This window comes from Bombyx mandarina, chromosome 12 (genome assembly GCF_030267445.1).
Source record: "Bombyx mandarina strain Sakado chromosome 12, ASM3026744v2".
NCBI classification, from domain to species: Eukaryota; Metazoa; Arthropoda; class Insecta; order Lepidoptera; family Bombycidae; genus Bombyx; species Bombyx mandarina.
In genome coordinates, this window is record NC_143219.1 from 2297989 (window position 1) to 2317164 (window position 19176).

A 19176-nucleotide genomic window follows, 5' to 3' on the forward strand; every position below is an offset into this window, starting at 1 on the left:
TTAGTTGTATTAATTACTCGCTTTGACTGCATTAGCGGTATTAGGTGACTCAGAATCATGTTCTCTTCGATGATAATTATTCTCAATTTGTATAGTGAGAAAAGTCGCTATTAAGAACTAGACAAACAAAACAACAATTATTTTTATTTTTAATAATTGTTCGTTTAATAAAAGTATCTTTTAGCTAGTTAGTTGTTCGCAGCATTACGATAATGACGGGTCTAATTACTCATGGTTTGTTCTTACAAAATAAATTTTTATTGAATTTCAACAAAAACAATGTTAAATTATTAACGAATAACTTTTCAACAAGTTACATTTGGTAAGTACCTCTGTAAGAGAATAGTAATGCGGTATTTGCTTTTAGAATTGAGCGGGGGTGTTAAAGGTTCTATAATACTTGGAAATGAAGTTGACGTCTATCTGAAGCGTCTTTAATATTCAAAGGACCCAAATATAAAGAGTATGTGAACTATATCGAGGTGTGTGTAAGAGGCTATTCGGTTTAAGCGTCATTTTGCTTAATACTCGCCAATTATCTTTGTAACGAAAAATTCGTTTCATTTGGTATTAGCATCAATAATTCGTTGTTTTTAATAGAAATTCAAATTATGTTTGCATCATTCAAATAGTTGAAGAAGTTTTTTTTTCATAATTATATTTCCAAGTTTTAAACTATAAATGGATCTCCTGTAAATTTTCAAAAGTGTTGCTTAAACCAAATAACCTTTCACTTCTCGATATAATATCTATAAAATTGTGAAGGGGCTTAAGGTAGCAGCTTTTTTTAAAAGAATATGTCAGGATGATAGCTTGGTATGTTACTAATGAACGAATGCATCGTAACTTGCCATAAGAAAAGTTATACTCGTAGATGAAGTAATCCATAGAATTGAAGCTACCGTCACATCATAGAAACATAAACCAAATAGCTTTTCACCCCTCGATATAATATCTATAAAATTGTTAGGGGGCTTAAAGTAGCAACTTTTTTTTAAAATAATACGTCAGGATGATAGCGAAGATACCTCGTAACCTACTAATGAACGGATTCATCGTAACTTGCCATAAGTAAAGTTATAGATGAAGCAATCCGTAGAGCTAAACCTACAATGACTCATAGAAACTTAGAAGAAGAGTGCATCAGGATCCACTAGACCCACTATAGATTGATTGAGACGGACTTGTAGCTAGAGATTGTGAATACACCGCCTATAAAAACATTTTTCTCAAAACTAGACTTAAATGTCTAAAGACAGTTTCCTTGTCCGATCGCGACGGGGCAACGCAAAGCCGGCGTCGCCCGAAACATGCCTTGTCGGAACCCCCGGATTCACTCACGGTACTTCGAGGCCTCTCAAGCACCAGTTACCTTTCTAACTAACCCATAGACACAGCCTACTGAGTTTCTCGCCGAATCTTCTCAGTGGGTCGCGATTCCGATCCGGTGCTAGATTCTGCGAAGCGCTACTCTTGCTAGGGCTAGTGTTAGCAATTTCTCTTAGGTTGAGCCCGTGAGCTCACCTACACGTCCGGGGGTAGCTGGAATAGCCTCTTAGTCTACCAGCGAATAGGTAGAGATAAAAAGGCAGTTTACAGTATACAGAAAAAGTAAAAAAAATATGTGTGGTGTCGTGGGACATCGGATAGGAACGAAGTTCCTTATTATAAAAATATTAATTTTAAGTTCTATTCGAGGCATAAAGAAAATAAAACTGGAGGTTTCACAACAACCCACGGTCATTCGGTAACGTGAGAACTTATTGTGGTACACTTCATTCACGGTTGTTTGCATAAGAGTTAGTGTATTGCGCAAATGAACGCTCTTAGATCGTGGTCAATGAATGATAAGAAAATATGTTATTTTTTTTGCACGTTATTACAAAGTTAAGTCGTACACTGTGTGCATTACTAATAAAAATCTTACGTTACGGACGATTTTTCCCGGTTAGGGTACCCCTCCGCATCCTCCCATAAGGAACTTCGTTCCAAAAACACAAACATTTTGTGGCCAGACTACCATAAATGTGTTGATCATCGTAAATAAAACCATCGAACGGCATGTGTAGGTATTCTTTGTTTGACCAGCTGTCTATAATTATGCTCTATCTAATATTAAGTGATTATATTATGAGCCTTGAAATGTAGAAATAAAGTTTAAATTGAATTGCACAGCGGCTGTACAATCCTTCAAATCTCATGTTTGGTGAAGACAAGTGTATTATTGTTTTCTTCGATTTTCACAAGTCTTGGACACGATTAAAATTAATTTTATGGTTTAATCTCGCATTTTAACTGTCATTACGTTACTAATATTGTAGACGTTGTAATTACATAGCAGTTTCTGTGGTCACTGACGATTTTTTATTGCTTAGATGTATAGATGAGCTCACGGCCCACCTGGTGTTAAGTGGTTACTGGAGCCCATAGACATTTACGACGTAAATGCGCCACCCAGCTTGAGATATAAGTTCTAATAGTTACAATGGCTGCCCCACTCTTCAAACCGAAACGCATTACTGCTTCACGGTAGAAATAGGCGGGGTGGTGGTACCTACCCGTGCGGACTCAAGACGTCCTACCGCTCGTAAGTAATGTAAATTAATATATAAAAATGAAATGGAGCTAATTTAAACCATTTTGTCTTTTTCTTGGGGCTTCGACCAAGTAAACTAAATTTTTTTAAATGAACTTTTCAAAAAATGATTGCCCCTTGAAATGGTCTCTTGAAAAGATTAAACTTTAAACTTCGATTCCAATGTAGAATCGAGAGATCATGATTAACATTTGACAGTCAGATATTGAAACGTGTGATTAATTATTTTTGTTTTGTTCAAGTGCCAACATCGATCGTCATGATAATGCACCTAAGAAATCAATTAGTGAATTTTATAGTGGGAAGTCAGTGCTAGTTACTGGAGGTACGGGCTTTCTGGGAAAGGTAAGTATTATTTTCGTTCTCTTAGAGGGGGAATGAACTCATAGCCCATCGGCTTATCAGTTCTTATGATCGGTTCAGTGATGTCTTTTATCATCGCATCACACACTATACGAACGCACCTTCAGCTTGAATGTTCAATGTCTTTCTTCACACATGGCTTCAAATAGAATAAAACTATACTAATATATAAATCTACAGTGGTTTTACGGATGTTCCGTTATAACTACTGAACCGTGCATACGATTGACTTGAAACTTGGTATCCATGTAGAAAATACATGTACTTAATATTTATATGAGTGTTGGACTCCCTACACCAGTTGCGGGGGCGTTAATGATGAAAATTTTTGTGGGGGTGAGAAATAATAATGTTAATTTTAGATGCCCAGCGAAGCGGGCGGGTACAGTTAGTCGTATATAGAAGCGTAACAAAATGCGGTAGGCAGCGGCAAGGCTCTGTCCGAATTGAAAAAATCGAGGTCGAACCTCCTGTTTTCAATTCGGTTAAAAAACGTGGTTTTGGTACCTTAAATAGCTTCTTAGCATTCTATTATTTAAAAATATTTTCACCTTCTACGTAAATGAAGACGCGGGTTAAATTCAGCGTTATCCCAACGTAACTATTCCACGCGGACGAAGTCGCGGACAAAAGTTGTCCATTCAACATATTCTGCCGCCACTCGATGACGTCAATCAATATCACCTTCTATTATACGCTCAGAGGTATTTGTAGGAACGCGTCATCAGAAATCATAAGCTAAACAAAACAAATTATGTGGGAAAACGTCTTGTTTATTGTTTACCGTTAAGAAATGCATCTGTTTTAACAAAGCAAGAAGTGACCTTGGGTTTCAAAATGAAAAATAATCTCATTATTTATTAGCATTTGAAATGTTAAACATAATTCAGGTGCTGGTTGAGAAGTTATTATACGATACTGACGTGGAAAAATTATATTTGATGATTCGAGAAAAGGATGGCGAAACTATCGATCGAAGAATGGCTGCTCTGATGAACAATTCTGTAAGATATTGTATCCTACCTATTCACTAGTAGCCTAAGGGGATATTCCAGCTACGTGCGGAGGGTTTATTGGTTTTTTTTTTATTGCTTAGACGGGTGGATGAGCTCACAGCCCGACTGTTATTAAGTTGTTAATGGAGCCCATAAACATCTGCAACGTAAATATGCGCCACCCACCTTTAGATATAAGTTCTAAGGTCTCAAGTATAGTTACAACGGCTGGCCCACCCTTCAAACCGAAACGCATTACTGCTTCACGGCAGAAATAGGCAGGGTGGTGGTACCTACCCGCGCGGACTCACAAGTGGTCCTACCACCAGTAATTACGGAAATTATAATTTTGCGGGTTTGATTTTTATTACACGATGTTATTCCTTCACCGTGGAAGTCAATCGTGAACATTTGTTGAGTACGTATTTTATTAGAAAAATTGGTACCCGCCTGAGATTCGAATACCGGTGCATCGCTCAACACGAATGCACCACACATCTTATCCTTTAGGCCACGACGACTTCAAAATTACCGTAATATATAATATATTTTTATATAAATATAGTATATAATAGTATAATCATACAATATAATCAAACACATACATGCATGCATCTATTTACTTATAAATAAAATTCAGTGGCATGAGATTTTCGAAATCTGCCCTTTCAGATTTTTGGAAAGTTAAAAGTCTTGAAGCCGTCCGCAGTAAACAAAATAGTGCCTATATATGGCGACGTCACGCAAACCGACTTGGCCATGAAAACACAAGACATTAAAACGTTAACCTCAGAGGTAGGTACTTATTACTATTTACTTAAAATCTTATTAATTTCAAATGTATATGCATGAGCTTTTTTTCCCACCTACCTATGCTGGTAGCCTTGAGAGGCTATTTCAGGTGCACCTTAACATGGAAGTGTTGCTAACACTGGCCCTAGCAAGAGCAGTGCTTCGCAGAATCTACCACCGGATCGGAAACTGAGAAGATCCGGCGAGAAACTCAGTGGGCTGTGTCTATGAGTTAATTCACTCATGGAGCCCTTCGTCGCAAGCGACGGGTTCGACAAGAACGGTGACCAGTTCTTGTGGTACCTAAAAGCACCATTAATGGATCGGGAAGATAATGACGTGTTTTGGGCGACGTCGACTATTTACTATTCGGTCTACAGGATCGGGTATGCAATTTCCAGCGGCAACGACAAGATGGTTCTCAGGTCGTGCCGCCTTCTTAAAGTGGCGCAATGATGCCGACTGTAGATACTTACTGACTGAATCAAGCTACAGGTCATCATGGAGATCCACATTCCTTAGGAACCATAGTTCTCCGACGGCTATCCTGCAAAAATGGGATTGAATAACTTGAAGGGGTTTCAAGTTGGTGCGGGCCGCGTGAGCGAACACTACACTTGCATAGGTCATGGACCATGAGCTAAGATAGGAGCGTAGTCCGAGATTTTATATTTATATTTTACATTGTTATAATTATTCTTCTTCTTTTTTCCCACCCTTCTTTTTTATCTCACTAGGTGGGGTCGGCACAGCTAATTTTTCTCTTCCATTCTCCTCTATCAGTCGTTATCTCAACACTCACTCCTCTCTTTCTCTCATGTCGTCATTCCCACACTTTATTCATGTCTTCTTCGGTCGACCTCTTCCCCCTCTACCTTGCACTACCATTTTCATACATCTCCTAGTCATATGCATCTTCTCTCTACGCATCACATGTCCATACCACGCTAACCGTCCGCTCTTTAATTTGTTGACTACCGGGACTACTTTTACACTTCCTCTTTTGTTGTTATTAATATTATTTTTACTTATTCTCGACAAATATCGCCTTGTTTTGTTTATCAGCTGGGATAATCTTGTTATTATTTTTATTGTATTGTACGGATCTCTACGCTCTATTCTGTAATAATGTGTTCCTGGAAATGTGTAGAGCCGTCAATGTGGCCAAAATTACGTTTGATTATCTTATAATGTCGTAGAGGTCATTGGTATAGCCAAGTAGGCAGTAGAGTTTGTCCTATTCCCTTTCTTAAAAATCCTCAGATGCCAATGCACGGGCCTCTCGCTTCGGTATCTGATCGTGTAATGTTTCAGGTTTCGGTAGTTTTTCATATGGCCGCAAGTATACAGTTCAAAGAACCTATGTCTGTTACCCTGAATTACAACTATGAGGGGACGAAGAGAGTACTTAAGTTATTACGTCAAATGCAAAAGATTGAAGTGAGTATTTTTCTGTTAATAAATTTAGGTATGCTATTTATTTAGGTGTTTGGCTCCGAAATCGGCATCTATTATGCAGAAAGTTAAGTGAGGACGATGTTTGAGGGTGCGTCTCGTCTGATACTTAAAGTTTTAAAGTTTTTAATCCTTTTAATAATTATACTTTTATTTTGTTTTAATTTCATGTAAATATTCAGATTAAAGCTATTAATTTGAAAGCCCTCTGAAACAGTTGTCAATTGAGACAATAATTGTAAATTTTTCGAAGCTCCTTATTGATTATTGTAGGCAAGCTTTTGAGAATGGTATATTTTTCGAAATTTGAGCATTAAATACTAAAATGATCTAAACAAAAAAAAAAAACTGGGATCACATTGGAGTCGAGCGCGTGCGATCAAAACAATAATAATTTCATCTGATTAGTTATGATAAAGGGAAACAAAACCACAAAAAATATGAACTTCAGAATTGAGACCTAATTTCCAAACCTTGGATTTACATTATGCTATCTCACCCCATATAGTTCATGAACCATTGAATTCTGCAGATTACTTTTATGCGGGCAAAATCGAATATATACTAATATTATAAAGTTAAAGAGTTTGTTTGTTTGAACGCGATAATCTCAGGAACTGCAGGTCCGATTCGCAAGATTCTTTCAGCGTTAGATAGCCCATTTGTTGAAGAAGGCTATAAAGCTATATAGCATCACGCTCAATTAAGAACAACAATAATGTTTCAACATCGTGGTTTTTTCCCTTTTGAGAGCTCCCGCTGCGTTCGCTGCGGAAACGGTTAAAGTTTCGCTGAAATAATGTATGACGGAATTATTCCCCTTTAAAAGATCTAAAAAGAAGTCCGCAACAGCATATGTCTATATGTTAAGGTTGGCTCCCTATAACGTTTCTTATGCTAACCAAATTTGTTCTAAAATAAAGCATTATTTGTGAAGGTGTTTTTATAAAGATGATATTAATCTCTATCCAAATAAATACGCTATTCATTACAAGTTTTTTAATTAAAAAAAAAACTACACCCACTTGTTTTTATTGAGTGTTTCGCTATGAGTATTTTAATGAGTATGAGAAGATATCGCAGTTTTAAAATAACATCGCAGCACAATAATGATCAAGTGCGTAATATTGATGTACAAGGCGCCGGCCGGCCGGTGTGCGGCGGCACAGAATAAGAAGAATCACGGATCTCACGGATCGTTTGGAACCTCTGGGTCTGCGGAGGGACTTCGGTTCCCTCTGTATTCTGTATCGTATGTTCCATGGGGAGTACTCTGAGGAATTGTTCGAGATGATACCGACATCTCGTTTTTACCATCGCACCGCCCTCCACCGGAGTAGAGTTCATCCATACTACCTGGAGCCACTACGTTCATCCACAGTGCGTTTCCAGAGATCTTTTTTGCCACGTACCATCCGGCTGTGGAATGAGCTCCCCTCCACGGTGTTTCCCGAGCGCTATGACATGTCCTTCTTCAAACGAGGCTTGTGGAGAGTATTAAACGGTAGGCAGCGGCTTGGCTCTGCCTCTGGCATTGCTGACGTCCATGAGCGACGGTAACCACTCACCATCAGGTGGGCCGTATGCTCGTCTGCCTATACGGCAATAAAAAAAAAGTATAACAAGAAACACCCAAATCACTTCAAGATAGGTTTTGAAAATTACAGATTTTTGTGGATTTCTCCAAGATCCCATCATCAGGTCTTGATGATTCCAGGACAATTCAGGAAGTCTACTCTTTCGAACAAAAATAGACAAGAGAATTATCAGAATCGGTTTAAGCATTCTCGAGAAATCGGTGAACATACATAGATAAAAAATTATGGTCGAATTGATAGCCTCCTCTTTTGAAGTCGGTTAAAAAACGTGATTTTGGTACCTTAAATATCTCCTTAACGTTCTATTATTTTCCATCACTCTCTATGTAAATGAAGTCGCGGGTAAAATTTAGCGTTATGCCAAAGTAACTATTCCACGCGAACGAAGTCGCGGGCAAAAGCTAGTGTAATAAAATAGTCTTCAACATTTGATTTTCTTTTGGACAATTATTAAATTATTTTTTTATAGTCCTTCGTTCACGTTTCGTCTGCATATGCACAAGCGCTTGATGGAGAGAAGATAGTTAAGGAGACGTTGTACCCGCCGCCGGCTAATCACAAAGAACTAGAGACCTTCATATCGAACTACGACAACGACGAAGAGGAAACAAATAAATTTTTGCGTGAGTCTGTCTTGGTAGTTTATTTTTGTACGAACTAATAATAAGTGTACAGTCTGCTTATTAAATTATTGCATCATAATCATCAGCCCACAGTCGTCCACTGCTGGATATAGGCCTTTCCCAATCCACACCACTGAGCCCGGTCCTTGACCCTCCTCATCGACTATTGCGTATACAATATTTTTTAACATTTAAATTATTGCACCACCGAGTCAGTCATATGTATAGACTCCATCAGTCTCTTAACGCTATTAGCTCATTCGCCCGATTACGAAAAGAACAACAGTAGCAGTAACTCAATGACCTAAGTTGACCTTTAATCGTAATAAAACATTATGATCTGCACAAAAAAATGCTTGTTCATAACAATAAGCAATATTACTTTACTTGCAGAACGACGTTGTAATACATACGCTTATGGTAAAGCGTTGACAGAGGCCTTTGTGGCTGAAAACCATGGCACAATACCGACATGCATAGTTAGACCATCTATGAGTAAGTGTTAAATAGATATTTCTAAAGGACATGGGCCACTCTCCATACATTGCGTGCTCCAACTACACGAAGTTCAAGGACAGTAATGAAATTAAGTTTAAATAAAAGACTATATATCCCTTTTATTATAAACAAATTAATGGGGATACATGGGGATACAAAGATATTTAAAAAATAAGATAAGAATTTTAAGATAAGAATTTTAATCATATGATATAAGAATCATATATCATATGATTTTGCTGTCAATACACTGACACCTTAACATCATCATCAGCTTAAATATTATCTATATTACTATACTTTATGACACATACCTAATTCAGTGAACGCCAAGACTTAATTTTATAGGTATATCGCAACGAAACACTTCATAATATCCACAATGCGCACGAGTGCGAAAACGAGTGATCAAAATTAAATGTAAAACATCAATAAACATTAAATATTTATAAATAACTAGAGGTCCCGCAGTAGTCGAAATTCGACTTTAATTAATTGGAATTGTAAGTTTGTACACTATTATGATTGTATTTTATACTTCTTTATTCACAAATTTCGCCAAGACTACACTATAAAAAATATTAACAAAGATAAACAATATTTAATCTATTCTCAATTTGACAACAGACGTCAAGAACAAAAGTTTGACAATAAATAGTATGCATGCGTGTGTGCGTCAAATACATGGTATGTAGTGTGTGTAATGTTTTCTTTATTGATTTAATGTATCTTTTATTCATTATTTTAAAAAAAATATTAGCCTTGTGCACTTCTTCTCTATATTCTCTGCAAGTGTGGAAAATGTCATAGTCCTCCGTCCGCGCAATTTTCGTAAAAAGGGATACAAAGTTTTTGCTTCACGTATTAATGTATAGATTTGAAGTCGTCGTGGCCTAAAGAATAAGACGTCCGGTGCATTCGTGTTGAAGCGATGCACCGGTGTTCGAATCCCGCAGGCGGTTACCAATTTTTCTAATGAAATACGTACTCAACAAATGTTCACGATTGACTTCCAAGGTGAAGGAATAACATCGTGTAATAAAAACCAAACCCGCAAAATTATAATTTGCGTAATCACTGGTGGTAGGACCTCTTGTGAGTCCGCACGGGTAGGTACCACCACCCCGCCTATTTCCGCCGTGAAGCAGTAATGCGTTTCGGTTCGAAGGGTGGGGTAGCCGTTGTATTTTTTTTTTACACTACATTCAATTTAAATTTATTAATATTTTTTTTCTATTTTTTAGTTGAATTTTATATAAAGCGTATTTTTTAGTTTTTTTAAACTATTATTAATATTTTGCTAAAGATCAATAATTATTCATCCATTTAATAATTTATTCTACGGATTTAAAAGTATAAAAATAGATTTTTCTTTAGATATGATATTTTATATTTATATTAAAATCCATTAATTAAATATGTTAATATATTTTGCTAGTTTTTTGCAATACTCGTATAATATTTTTCTAAGAAGATTTAATGTGAATTGTTTAAAATATAAATATATTTTACCTATGACAACTCCTTCAATATTATCAATGCTAATTTCTTTTTATTTATGATTTTAATTATCCCACCATTAAAATACCCGCAAATTTTATAATAAGTAGTATTTAAAAATGAAATGTTTTTTTCTTTAGATATTTCATTAATGTTCTTGAGAGCACGAGTAGCTGGGCCGAAAATGGCCCATGTCCTTATAATTCTAGCTGAAGTCGAATTAATTGAAAGTCGTCGTGGCCTAAAGGAAAAAAAGGTTGGGGCTCAAATTCCGCAGACAGGTAAACTAACCTGCATAAGCTGTCAGACAAATGGATAAGTCTTTATATATACAATCGATTTTCTTGTTTTTCTTGTTCTTGCTTCGGTTTCCTCAATACTGAAGGTCGTGACCACCTCCTCGCAACAAGAGTTTATTACGGACCATTCCACGCCATTTGCCTCTATCTGCCGCCGAGTGTAGAGTATCATGAACTGTGGTATCGAGGGTAGTGCGGATTTGGTCCGTCCAACGTGTCGAGCCTCTACCTCGTGGTCTTCTTCCATCTTCTTCTTCTTGTTTAGTTACTTCGAAAGCAGAGCAGCCTTTACCTGGGTGGTTAGACAACTGGTATGGACCGACGCGCTTCTTATACAATGCATCTCGTGGATGGGATCGTTCGTGCTTCATTCGAAGAGAATTCTTAGCTGACATGATACCAGTGGACTATGTCGCGAACCTCTGTATCGTTGGGGGAGCGAGAAACGACAGGTAATCCGCTTTTTGCTGTTACCAGAGTTGGAATCACCACACAATGATGAGACTTCACAGTTGTGGTGACTCCATTAAATACCATATGACAGGGAAGAATCTTTATTCCATTAGAAAATGTCGTGACCTAAAGGATAAGACGTCCCGTGCATTCGTGTTGACCGATGCAATGGTGTTCGAATCTCAGGCGGGTACCAATTTTTCTAATGACATACGTACTCAACAAATGTTCACGACTGACTTCCACGGTGAAGGAATAACATCGTGTAATAAAAATCAGACCCGCAAAATTACAGTTTGCGTAATTACTGGTGGGTAGTAGGACCCAGGAGGAGTGGTGAGTTCGCGCGGGTAGGTACCACCACCCTGCCTACTTCTGCCGTGAAGCAGTAATGCGTTTCGGTTTGGAGGGTTGGGCAGCCGTTGTAACTATACTGAGACCTTACAACTTATATCTAAAGGTGGGTGGCGCATTTACGTTGTAAATGTCTATGGGCTCCAGTAACCACTTAACACCAGGTGAGCTGTGAGCTCATCCACACATCTAAGCAATAAATAAAAAATATTATTGGCTATTTCTATCGGTCCATTTGATTTTCAGTTGTGGCGATGTCCCGGTATTCAACAGTTGTACCACAGGAGCGAATCCAATAACCTGGGCATATGCACATAAGTGCATGATAAAAGATACAGTTAAGAATAAATTGAGTAAGTCTCTGATACTTAGGTCTAGTTATAAAATGTGGTAGGACTCATATTTCAGAATAAATCAATAGAGTCCTTATTCCATAGATTCAACTTTGAACCAAATCATTCTGTTTACCAAATATAGACATCGCAACTTCTATGCCGCCATTTTTATAAAATCTAGGAGTTCACGTCGTAGAATCAATTTGATGCAAAGTCCCTGGTACGTCAGTATCATTGGCAGTAAAATTAACCGTCAACAAAGAAAGATTATGTTTTTCATTGAAACAGAATAATACACATAATTATTACCCACATAGCATGTGGGTCGTATGCTGAATCCCAAATTAGATGTTAAGAATAAATTGACTCCTTAATAATATCTACCTTGACGAATGCCCAGTGAGAGTTCAGCTTAGGCTGGACTTGATGTTTATATAGCACCTTCTCAACCTAGAAGAATAACGATGAGATGTATTTAGACATTTCATTTGTTTCAGATGATTGGCCATATCCATTTGTATTATACACACAGTCAAAGCTACTATACTCAATTTATACGATGTTTCTGCAGTTAATTCCTGCAAAAATAGCGGACGGTTGGCTGTGGGTTACTGGAAGGAGACCAAAGTAAATATATTTTTCAATATTTTTTAAGAGTTCCAGGCGAGAGCCGCTCCTCGTTATATAGGCCATATGTAATTAGTGGGTGAACGATAGGGATATTGGCTTAATCTGGATTGGATAGAGATATTGGTCAAAGCGAAAGAGCCATCATCCACATTGAAATGAAGGCGTTTATTTAAGTTTACAAATACTGCTAGGACAGATATCTTCCTCTTTACGGGAAAATATTGGTCTGGAAAACATTAAGCGATGTTAGAATGTTGTGTACATCAAATGAGAACGAATTTAATTTGGACCTCATGGAACTTTAGGACACACTGCAGATTCGATCAGACGCTTAAATTTAATTTATTTAATTCGATTTTTCATTCCCAGGTATACAAAAACACAGAAGAAAGTAATACATTTAAAAGAAGCACTGAGTTTTTTTCTGAACAATTCATGGGTAATTGAATGCGAAAATACTAGGAAACTCTTTAGATCTCTATCATTGGATGATCAAAAAAAGTTTCCCTGTGATCCCGTTAATATTCACTGGAGAAAATACTTAGAAGACTATCAAAAGGGCATCGAAAAGTTTTTGTGCCAGGGAAAAGTGGGGCCAAATAAATCTTAAAATAAATTTTTTGATTCCGTTCCTGAAAAAACATCTTTGTCATCACCGAATGTATGTTTGTTATCATAATTTCATTAGATTGTAATTTATCTAATCGTTTATCAATTCTCTACTGTTAATGGTACGCATCAAATAAGTGTATATATCATATGTAATTTATATTGTCATTTACAAATACAATGGAGAATTGTCTAAAAAATAAAGTGGTCATTGTGACTGGAAGCAGTTCCGGTATTGGAGAAGCTATTGCTGTAGAATTAGTATTTCAAGGAGCAACAGTTGTTATAATTGGTAGAAGAGAACATAAACTGAAATTAGTAGCAGCAAGATGTGAACTAGTTGGTACAAAGCCATTGGTAATCAGAGCAGATGTGACTAAAGACGATGATAGAAGAATGATCCTTAAAAGGACAAAAAAAATATTTGGGAAGTTAAATGTGCTTGTGAATTGTGCTGGTGTAGCCAAATTCATCAGTATTTTGTCCAATGAAGCGATTGAAATGTTTGATGAAGTTATGTCCATCAATCTTCGATCCATTGTGCATTTGGTTCATCTTTCGGCTTCATATTTGATTGCAAGTAAAGGATCCATTATTAATATTGGAAGTGTTGGAGGTATCGCTCCGATAGCGTCTGAGACTTTTTCTTACTGTGTTTCCAAAGCTGCATTACATCATTTTACGAAATGTTTGGCTTTAGAGCTGGCTAGTAAGAATGTCCGAGTGAATCTTATTGCCCCGGGCCCAGTGAAAACTAGTTTTATAGATACGATGGATATACATGATGAAGGTAAAGCGAAATTCTTGGGCAAGTTGATAAAAGGCACTGCTCTTGGTAAAATGGTTGATCTGGACGAAATAGCGCAGTTTGCAGCGTTCCTTCTCAGTGAAAAAGCAAAAACTATAACTGGGTCATTATTTGTTATTGATAATGGACTTCTTTTGAAAGGAACACTTCCTCAAGATTGAACTTTCAGATTATTGTTATGCAATATAATAATAGTGTATATAAATACATAACGTAATCATTAATCATCTTCCAACATCACAACTTCTTTAGTAAGATAACCTGTAAAGTGTTAACCCTCACTTGGCGTCCAAATGCTATGTGGAAGAAACAGCTTTACAAAGATAGAAGACTCCTTTTACAGATAAATTTCCCGTAATTTGACGAACAACAAAGTCTACATCTGAAAATAGAAACCAATTCAGTGTAAATTGTACTCTTATTAAAAAAAAGCTCTAATTTCTTGTTTTGGGCGTGGCTATAACAGAGCTTATAAATTTAAATTGCATTAAAATACTGGTAGCAATACTTATAAGTTGGGGTCTTATTCTATGTAATGAATATATACCAGATTCAAACCGACCACTTAAGCATTTTAAATAAATAAAAAACAATGTGATATTGCTTATCGTTTCATTTAACTATATAGTTTCACAGTAAACTGATACGATCTCGTTGGTGTAACACTGAGAGTGACGTAGTCTCCACTGCAAGATCCTGAAACTCTGCGGATGGACTTTGCTTCGTCAGCGCTCAGCGTGATGCAGCGCATGTCTTGTAGGGAATAGCTTACCTGAAATCCCATAGAAATGCGAAGCTACAGTCATGGCGTACATTAGTTTTGACTACAGGAACATTTAAGTTTATTCTGAATCCTCAGTTTATATAAAATTGTACAAGTTCAGCTCTAAACAACGAAAAACAAACTTTTCATTTGCGTGATTTTATTACGAAATGATATTTTTTTATTGCCTCTGTAGGCAGACGAGCATACCGTGTGGTTACCGTCGCCCATGGACTTGAGAGACGCCAGGGCCAGAGCCAAGCCGCTGCCTGCCGTTAAGTACTCATCCATAAGCCTCGTTTGAAGAAGGACATGTTATAGCGCTCGGGAAATACCGTGGAAAAAAGATTCCTTGAAACGCACTGTTGATAAACGCATCGACTCCATGTAGTGGAGAGAAGTAAAGTCTCTTTGCAGACCCAGAGGTTCCAAAAATCTCCAGGAATCTTCTGAAGTCTTGCTTGTGAGTGATATGGCTTTGATACAATACTAAAGTACTGAATAAATTCAAGTAATATTATTAATTGTGACTTGGCTGCCGCTAGTATTGTTGATGACCATGGTGGTGGACAACACCACCATTACCACCGTATTCTAGACTGCCATCGAAGGCAATTCGTTAAAATGTCTTCTGGAACTAAATTGTATTACAAATTTACCAAAACTCTTTTAATTAAAAGATAAAAATTTACCTGAACCTGAACTGATTCATTGGAATTCAAGTCATTAATTACTTCATTAACCTCGTTGTAGATCAAATTTGATTCTTGAATTTGTTCACAATCACCGCACTTCCATATACCTTCAGACAAAACTGGCTGTTCACCTGGAAGTAATATTTATTATAATAACAATACAGGTCGACTAATTGAGAATGGGTACAGGAATTTTACGCATCTTTCCAACGAAGAAGTCGTGGTCTAAAGGATAAGACGTCCGCTGCATTCGTGTCGATCGATGCAACAGTATTCGAATCCCACCGGCAGGTACCCATTTTCCAATGAAATACGTACTTAACAAATGTTCACGATTGACTTCCACAGTGAAGGAATAACATCATGTAATAAAAATCAAACCCGCAAAATTATAATTGGCGTAATGACTGGTGGTAGGACGTCTTGTTGCGCACGGGTAGGTACCACCACCCTGCCTATTTCTGCCGTGAAGTAGTAATGCGTTTCGGTTTGAAGAGTGAGGCAGCTGTTGTACCGTTAAAAGCGAGACTTTAGAACTCATGTCTCAAGGTGGGTGGCGGCATTTACGTTGTAAATGTCTATGGGCTTCGGTAACCACTTAACACCAAGTGGACCGTGGGCTCGTCCACCCACTTAAAAAAGAAAAAAGAGGAAACTTCTGCTTTTCTTCTAATGATTCAGACGTCTGTGCGGATCAACGATGTGATGCTTCAATAGATGGAATTCTGCGTTCCATCTTATAAGGTGCCCGCTGTCGGTCATAGAAAACCGTGGTATGATAAAGCTAGTAGAGATTTTGCACACCTCAAGCAGTGCTCATACGCGCCATGGATATCGTAGGCATAGCGATCGTAACATCTTATAGAAAAGGTGGAAGTCTAACGCTGCTTCCAGATCCAATAAACAAAAGTAGCGTGTCGGCAGAATTGGCAAGTGACCGAAGAATCGCGTTTTTTAGTTAATCTATCCACTGTACGTATTCAGAGATCTTTCATGCCACCATCCGGCTTACTTCTTTTTCTTCACGGTATTTTCTGATTGCTAAGATATGTTCTTCTTCAAACTAGGTTTGAGGAGAGCTTGTATCTGTGGGCTGTAGCTTCGTTTCCTGGCATTATTGAAGTCCCCGAATGACGGTGGTCACTCACCATTACTTAGGTCATAGACATAGAAGTCGTCGTGGCCTAAAGGATAAGACGTCCGGTGCATTCGTTGTTGCGATGCACCGGTGTTCGAATCTCGCAGGCGGGTACCAATTTTTCGAATGAAATACGTACTTAACAAATGTTCACGATTGACTTCCACGGTGAAGGAATAACATCGTGTAATAAAAATCAAACCCGCAAAATTATAATTTGCGTAATCACTGGTGGTAGGACCTATTGTGAGTCCGCACGGGTAGGTACCACCGCCCTGCCTATTTCTGCCGTGAAGCAGTAATGCGTTTCGGTTTGAAGGGTGGGGTAGCCGTTGTAACTATACTGAGACCTTAGAACTTATATCTCAAGGTGGGTGGCGCATTTACGTTGTAGATGTCTATGGGCTCCAGTAACCACTTAACACCAGGTGGGCTGTGAGCTCGTCCACCAATCTAAGCAATAAAAAAAAAAAAAAAAAAAAAAAAAAAGACTCGTCTGCTTGTAAAGGCCATAAAAGAAAATCTTGCGTGACGTTTTTATTATCCGCTGCGAAAATCGCAGATGCCATGACAGACTCTCTGCTCTCTTTCTAATCGTAAAATGCAAATACACCCTATAACTATAATTAAGAATGTTGAATATATTTTATATATTATGTTTTTTTTTCCATACCTATGCAGATAGCCCTGAGAAGTTATATCAGCGTTACCCTAGCGTGTAGGTGAGCTCTCGGGGCTCAAACCAGGAGGTATTGGAAAACAAAACCCTTATTATAGCAACTGGTACAATAAAAATGTTCATCATAGCGACGTAACTGTGATATATTAGAATTCAATGACAAACTCAAAGAATTTTCCATTTCTGTTAAAAAATTTAAATAAAATGTTGAAACAAACAAGTCTCTTCAATTAAAAATCAATGCTAAAAATTCAATATTGTTTCAATCAGTCCTACTTTCAATCAATCGACTGCTTTCTAAGATTTGCAGATATCAATTTTAATAATGAAACGATTTTGATTAACAAATCTACTGCAAGTAGGGTATTGAGTTCTTACTCAATTCGGTTCAATAGTCAATGTCCTTACATTGACTACTTATGAGCTTATGAGTGAATGAACTGATAATTTCGTCTGTGCTTGAATCCAATGAGAACTTTTGATTATTGAACGAGTTCAATGAACCTTTATTACTACTGAAATCACAATTACTCACGGACGCTAATAATGCCAAGGCTATTATTAATTACCAAACAAATTACAACTAAACAAACCAATATCGAAAACATTTCAGTTCTTATTGCAATAGACAAGTAACCGAATTCACAGCGAATAGTGGAGCCAGTAGACACTTCATGCATTTAATATTGAAAATTGATCTCTTAACCGGAAACTATTTCCATTTATTCCCAATTCCTGATTTCACGAAACTAGCTTTTACATCACGGTTTTATATTAAACGCTCAATTAGATCAGCTGCGACGTAGGTTCAACGTCCTCGTCCTTCCATTTGCTTTAAATTGCTTCTTAATGGACGAGTTTTATTGTTTTGTTTAGTATTTTTGGAAGGAAGTTCCTAATGAGAGGATGCGGAGGGGTACCTTAACCGGGAAAAACGTCCGTAACGTAAGATTTTTATTAGTAATGCACACAGTGTACGACTTAACTTTGTAATAACGTACAAAAAATAACATATTTTTTTATCATTCATTGACCACGATCTCAGAGCGTTCGTTTGCGCAATACACTAACTCTTATGCAAACAACCGTGAATGAAGTGTACCACAATAAGTTCACACGTTACCGAATGACCGTGAGTTGTTGCGAAATCTTCAGTTTTATTTTCTTTATACTTCGAATATAACTTAAAATTAATATTTTTATAATAAGGAAATTCGTTCCTATCCGGTGTCTCACGACACCACACATCTTTTTTATTTACTTTAGGGATATGGTTAAAATACTATTATCTTTAATCTATTTAACCTGTTACATAGTATTATTTGGCTGCGACTTGGCTATGCCCCTGGCATTGCTCACGTTCATGAGCGTCTTTATCCACTGACCATGCTGACCATCAGGTGGTATGCTAATCTGCCTACACATGCAACACGTAATAAAATAACGATTTACCTTCATCTTCTTCACCGGACGCAACGAGTCGATCATCGTAGTTCATAAGCATATTAACAACATCGTCAAAATAATCTACATCGGTACAAAACGCACAAGTGACGAACGCTAGAAAGAACAAATATTTGAACATTGTTAAAAGAGTTTTCGTCTTTACTACGTGCAACTGTGTTCGGTTCGAATTTCACTTTGAAACTTATACGATTTGTTATTAAACTACGTTCATTGTCGACATGCGTGACCTCTGATAACATTTGATAGGTTCAATACGTGTTGGCGTTCGTCTCATCGCTCATAATGATTGTGTAACGTTTACCTACATTGTTGGCGGTTTCATTCCAAAATAATATATTACAGAATTATTTTTAAACTTCGACTCTACGTTATAAATATTATTGGAGAGTCAACAAGTCAGTCGGTGGCATCAGAAAACCGAATTGAAAGAGTATAGACAGAACTGTCGGCTTCTAATAACCTACACGCAGTCTCCAATCTAGCCGTGGTAATGGCGCTTCGAATAACGCTGAAATATCAGAAATAA

General features: G+C 37.3%; 2 protein-coding genes across 2 annotated transcripts; one reads left to right on the forward strand and one right to left on the reverse strand.

Annotated features, from left to right (window-relative positions):
• LOC114243536 (putative fatty acyl-CoA reductase CG5065) lies at positions 1-14510 on the forward strand. The gene is made up of 11 exons (XM_028175053.2): positions 1-322; positions 2839-2941; positions 3850-3963; positions 4627-4749; positions 6061-6186; positions 8269-8422; positions 8816-8917; positions 10985-11171; positions 11773-11879; positions 12359-12488; positions 12861-14510. The coding sequence occupies exons 1-11, from the start codon at positions 213-215 to the stop codon at positions 13099-13101; spliced, it is 1497 nt and encodes a 498-aa protein (XP_028030854.2). The 5' UTR covers positions 1-212; the 3' UTR covers positions 13102-14510.
• LOC114243556 (uncharacterized) lies at positions 14504-18827 on the reverse strand. The gene is made up of 3 exons (XM_028175090.2): positions 18636-18827; positions 15364-15497; positions 14504-14680 (listed from the first exon to the last, which is right to left on the reverse strand). Exons 1-3 carry the CDS (start codon positions 18766-18768, stop codon positions 14525-14527), a joined length of 423 nt encoding a protein of 140 aa, XP_028030891.2. The 5' UTR covers positions 18769-18827; the 3' UTR covers positions 14504-14524.
• Between the last annotated feature and the right edge of the window lie 349 nt (positions 18828-19176).

Coding starts and splice junctions, on each gene's coding strand:
- LOC114243556 (XM_028175090.2), bottom strand. CDS start 18,768: ATGTTCAAATATTTGTTCTTTCTAGCGTTCGTCACTTGTGCGTTTTGT. Junction 15,498..18,635: donor GTCCGGTGAAGAAGATGAAG/GTAAATCGTTAT, acceptor TATTACTTCCAG/GTGAACAGCCAGTTTTGTCT. Junction 14,681..15,363: donor ATGAATCAGTTCAGGTTCAG/GTAAATTTTTAT, acceptor ATGGGATTTCAG/GTAAGCTATTCCCTACAAGA.
- LOC114243536 (XM_028175053.2), top strand. CDS start 213: ATGACGGGTCTAATTACTCATGGTTTGTTCTTACAAAATAAATTTTTA. Junction 4,750..6,060: donor TTAAAACGTTAACCTCAGAG/GTAGGTACTTAT, acceptor GTAATGTTTCAG/GTTTCGGTAGTTTTTCATAT. Junction 6,187..8,268: donor GTCAAATGCAAAAGATTGAA/GTGAGTATTTTT, acceptor ATTTTTTTATAG/TCCTTCGTTCACGTTTCGTC.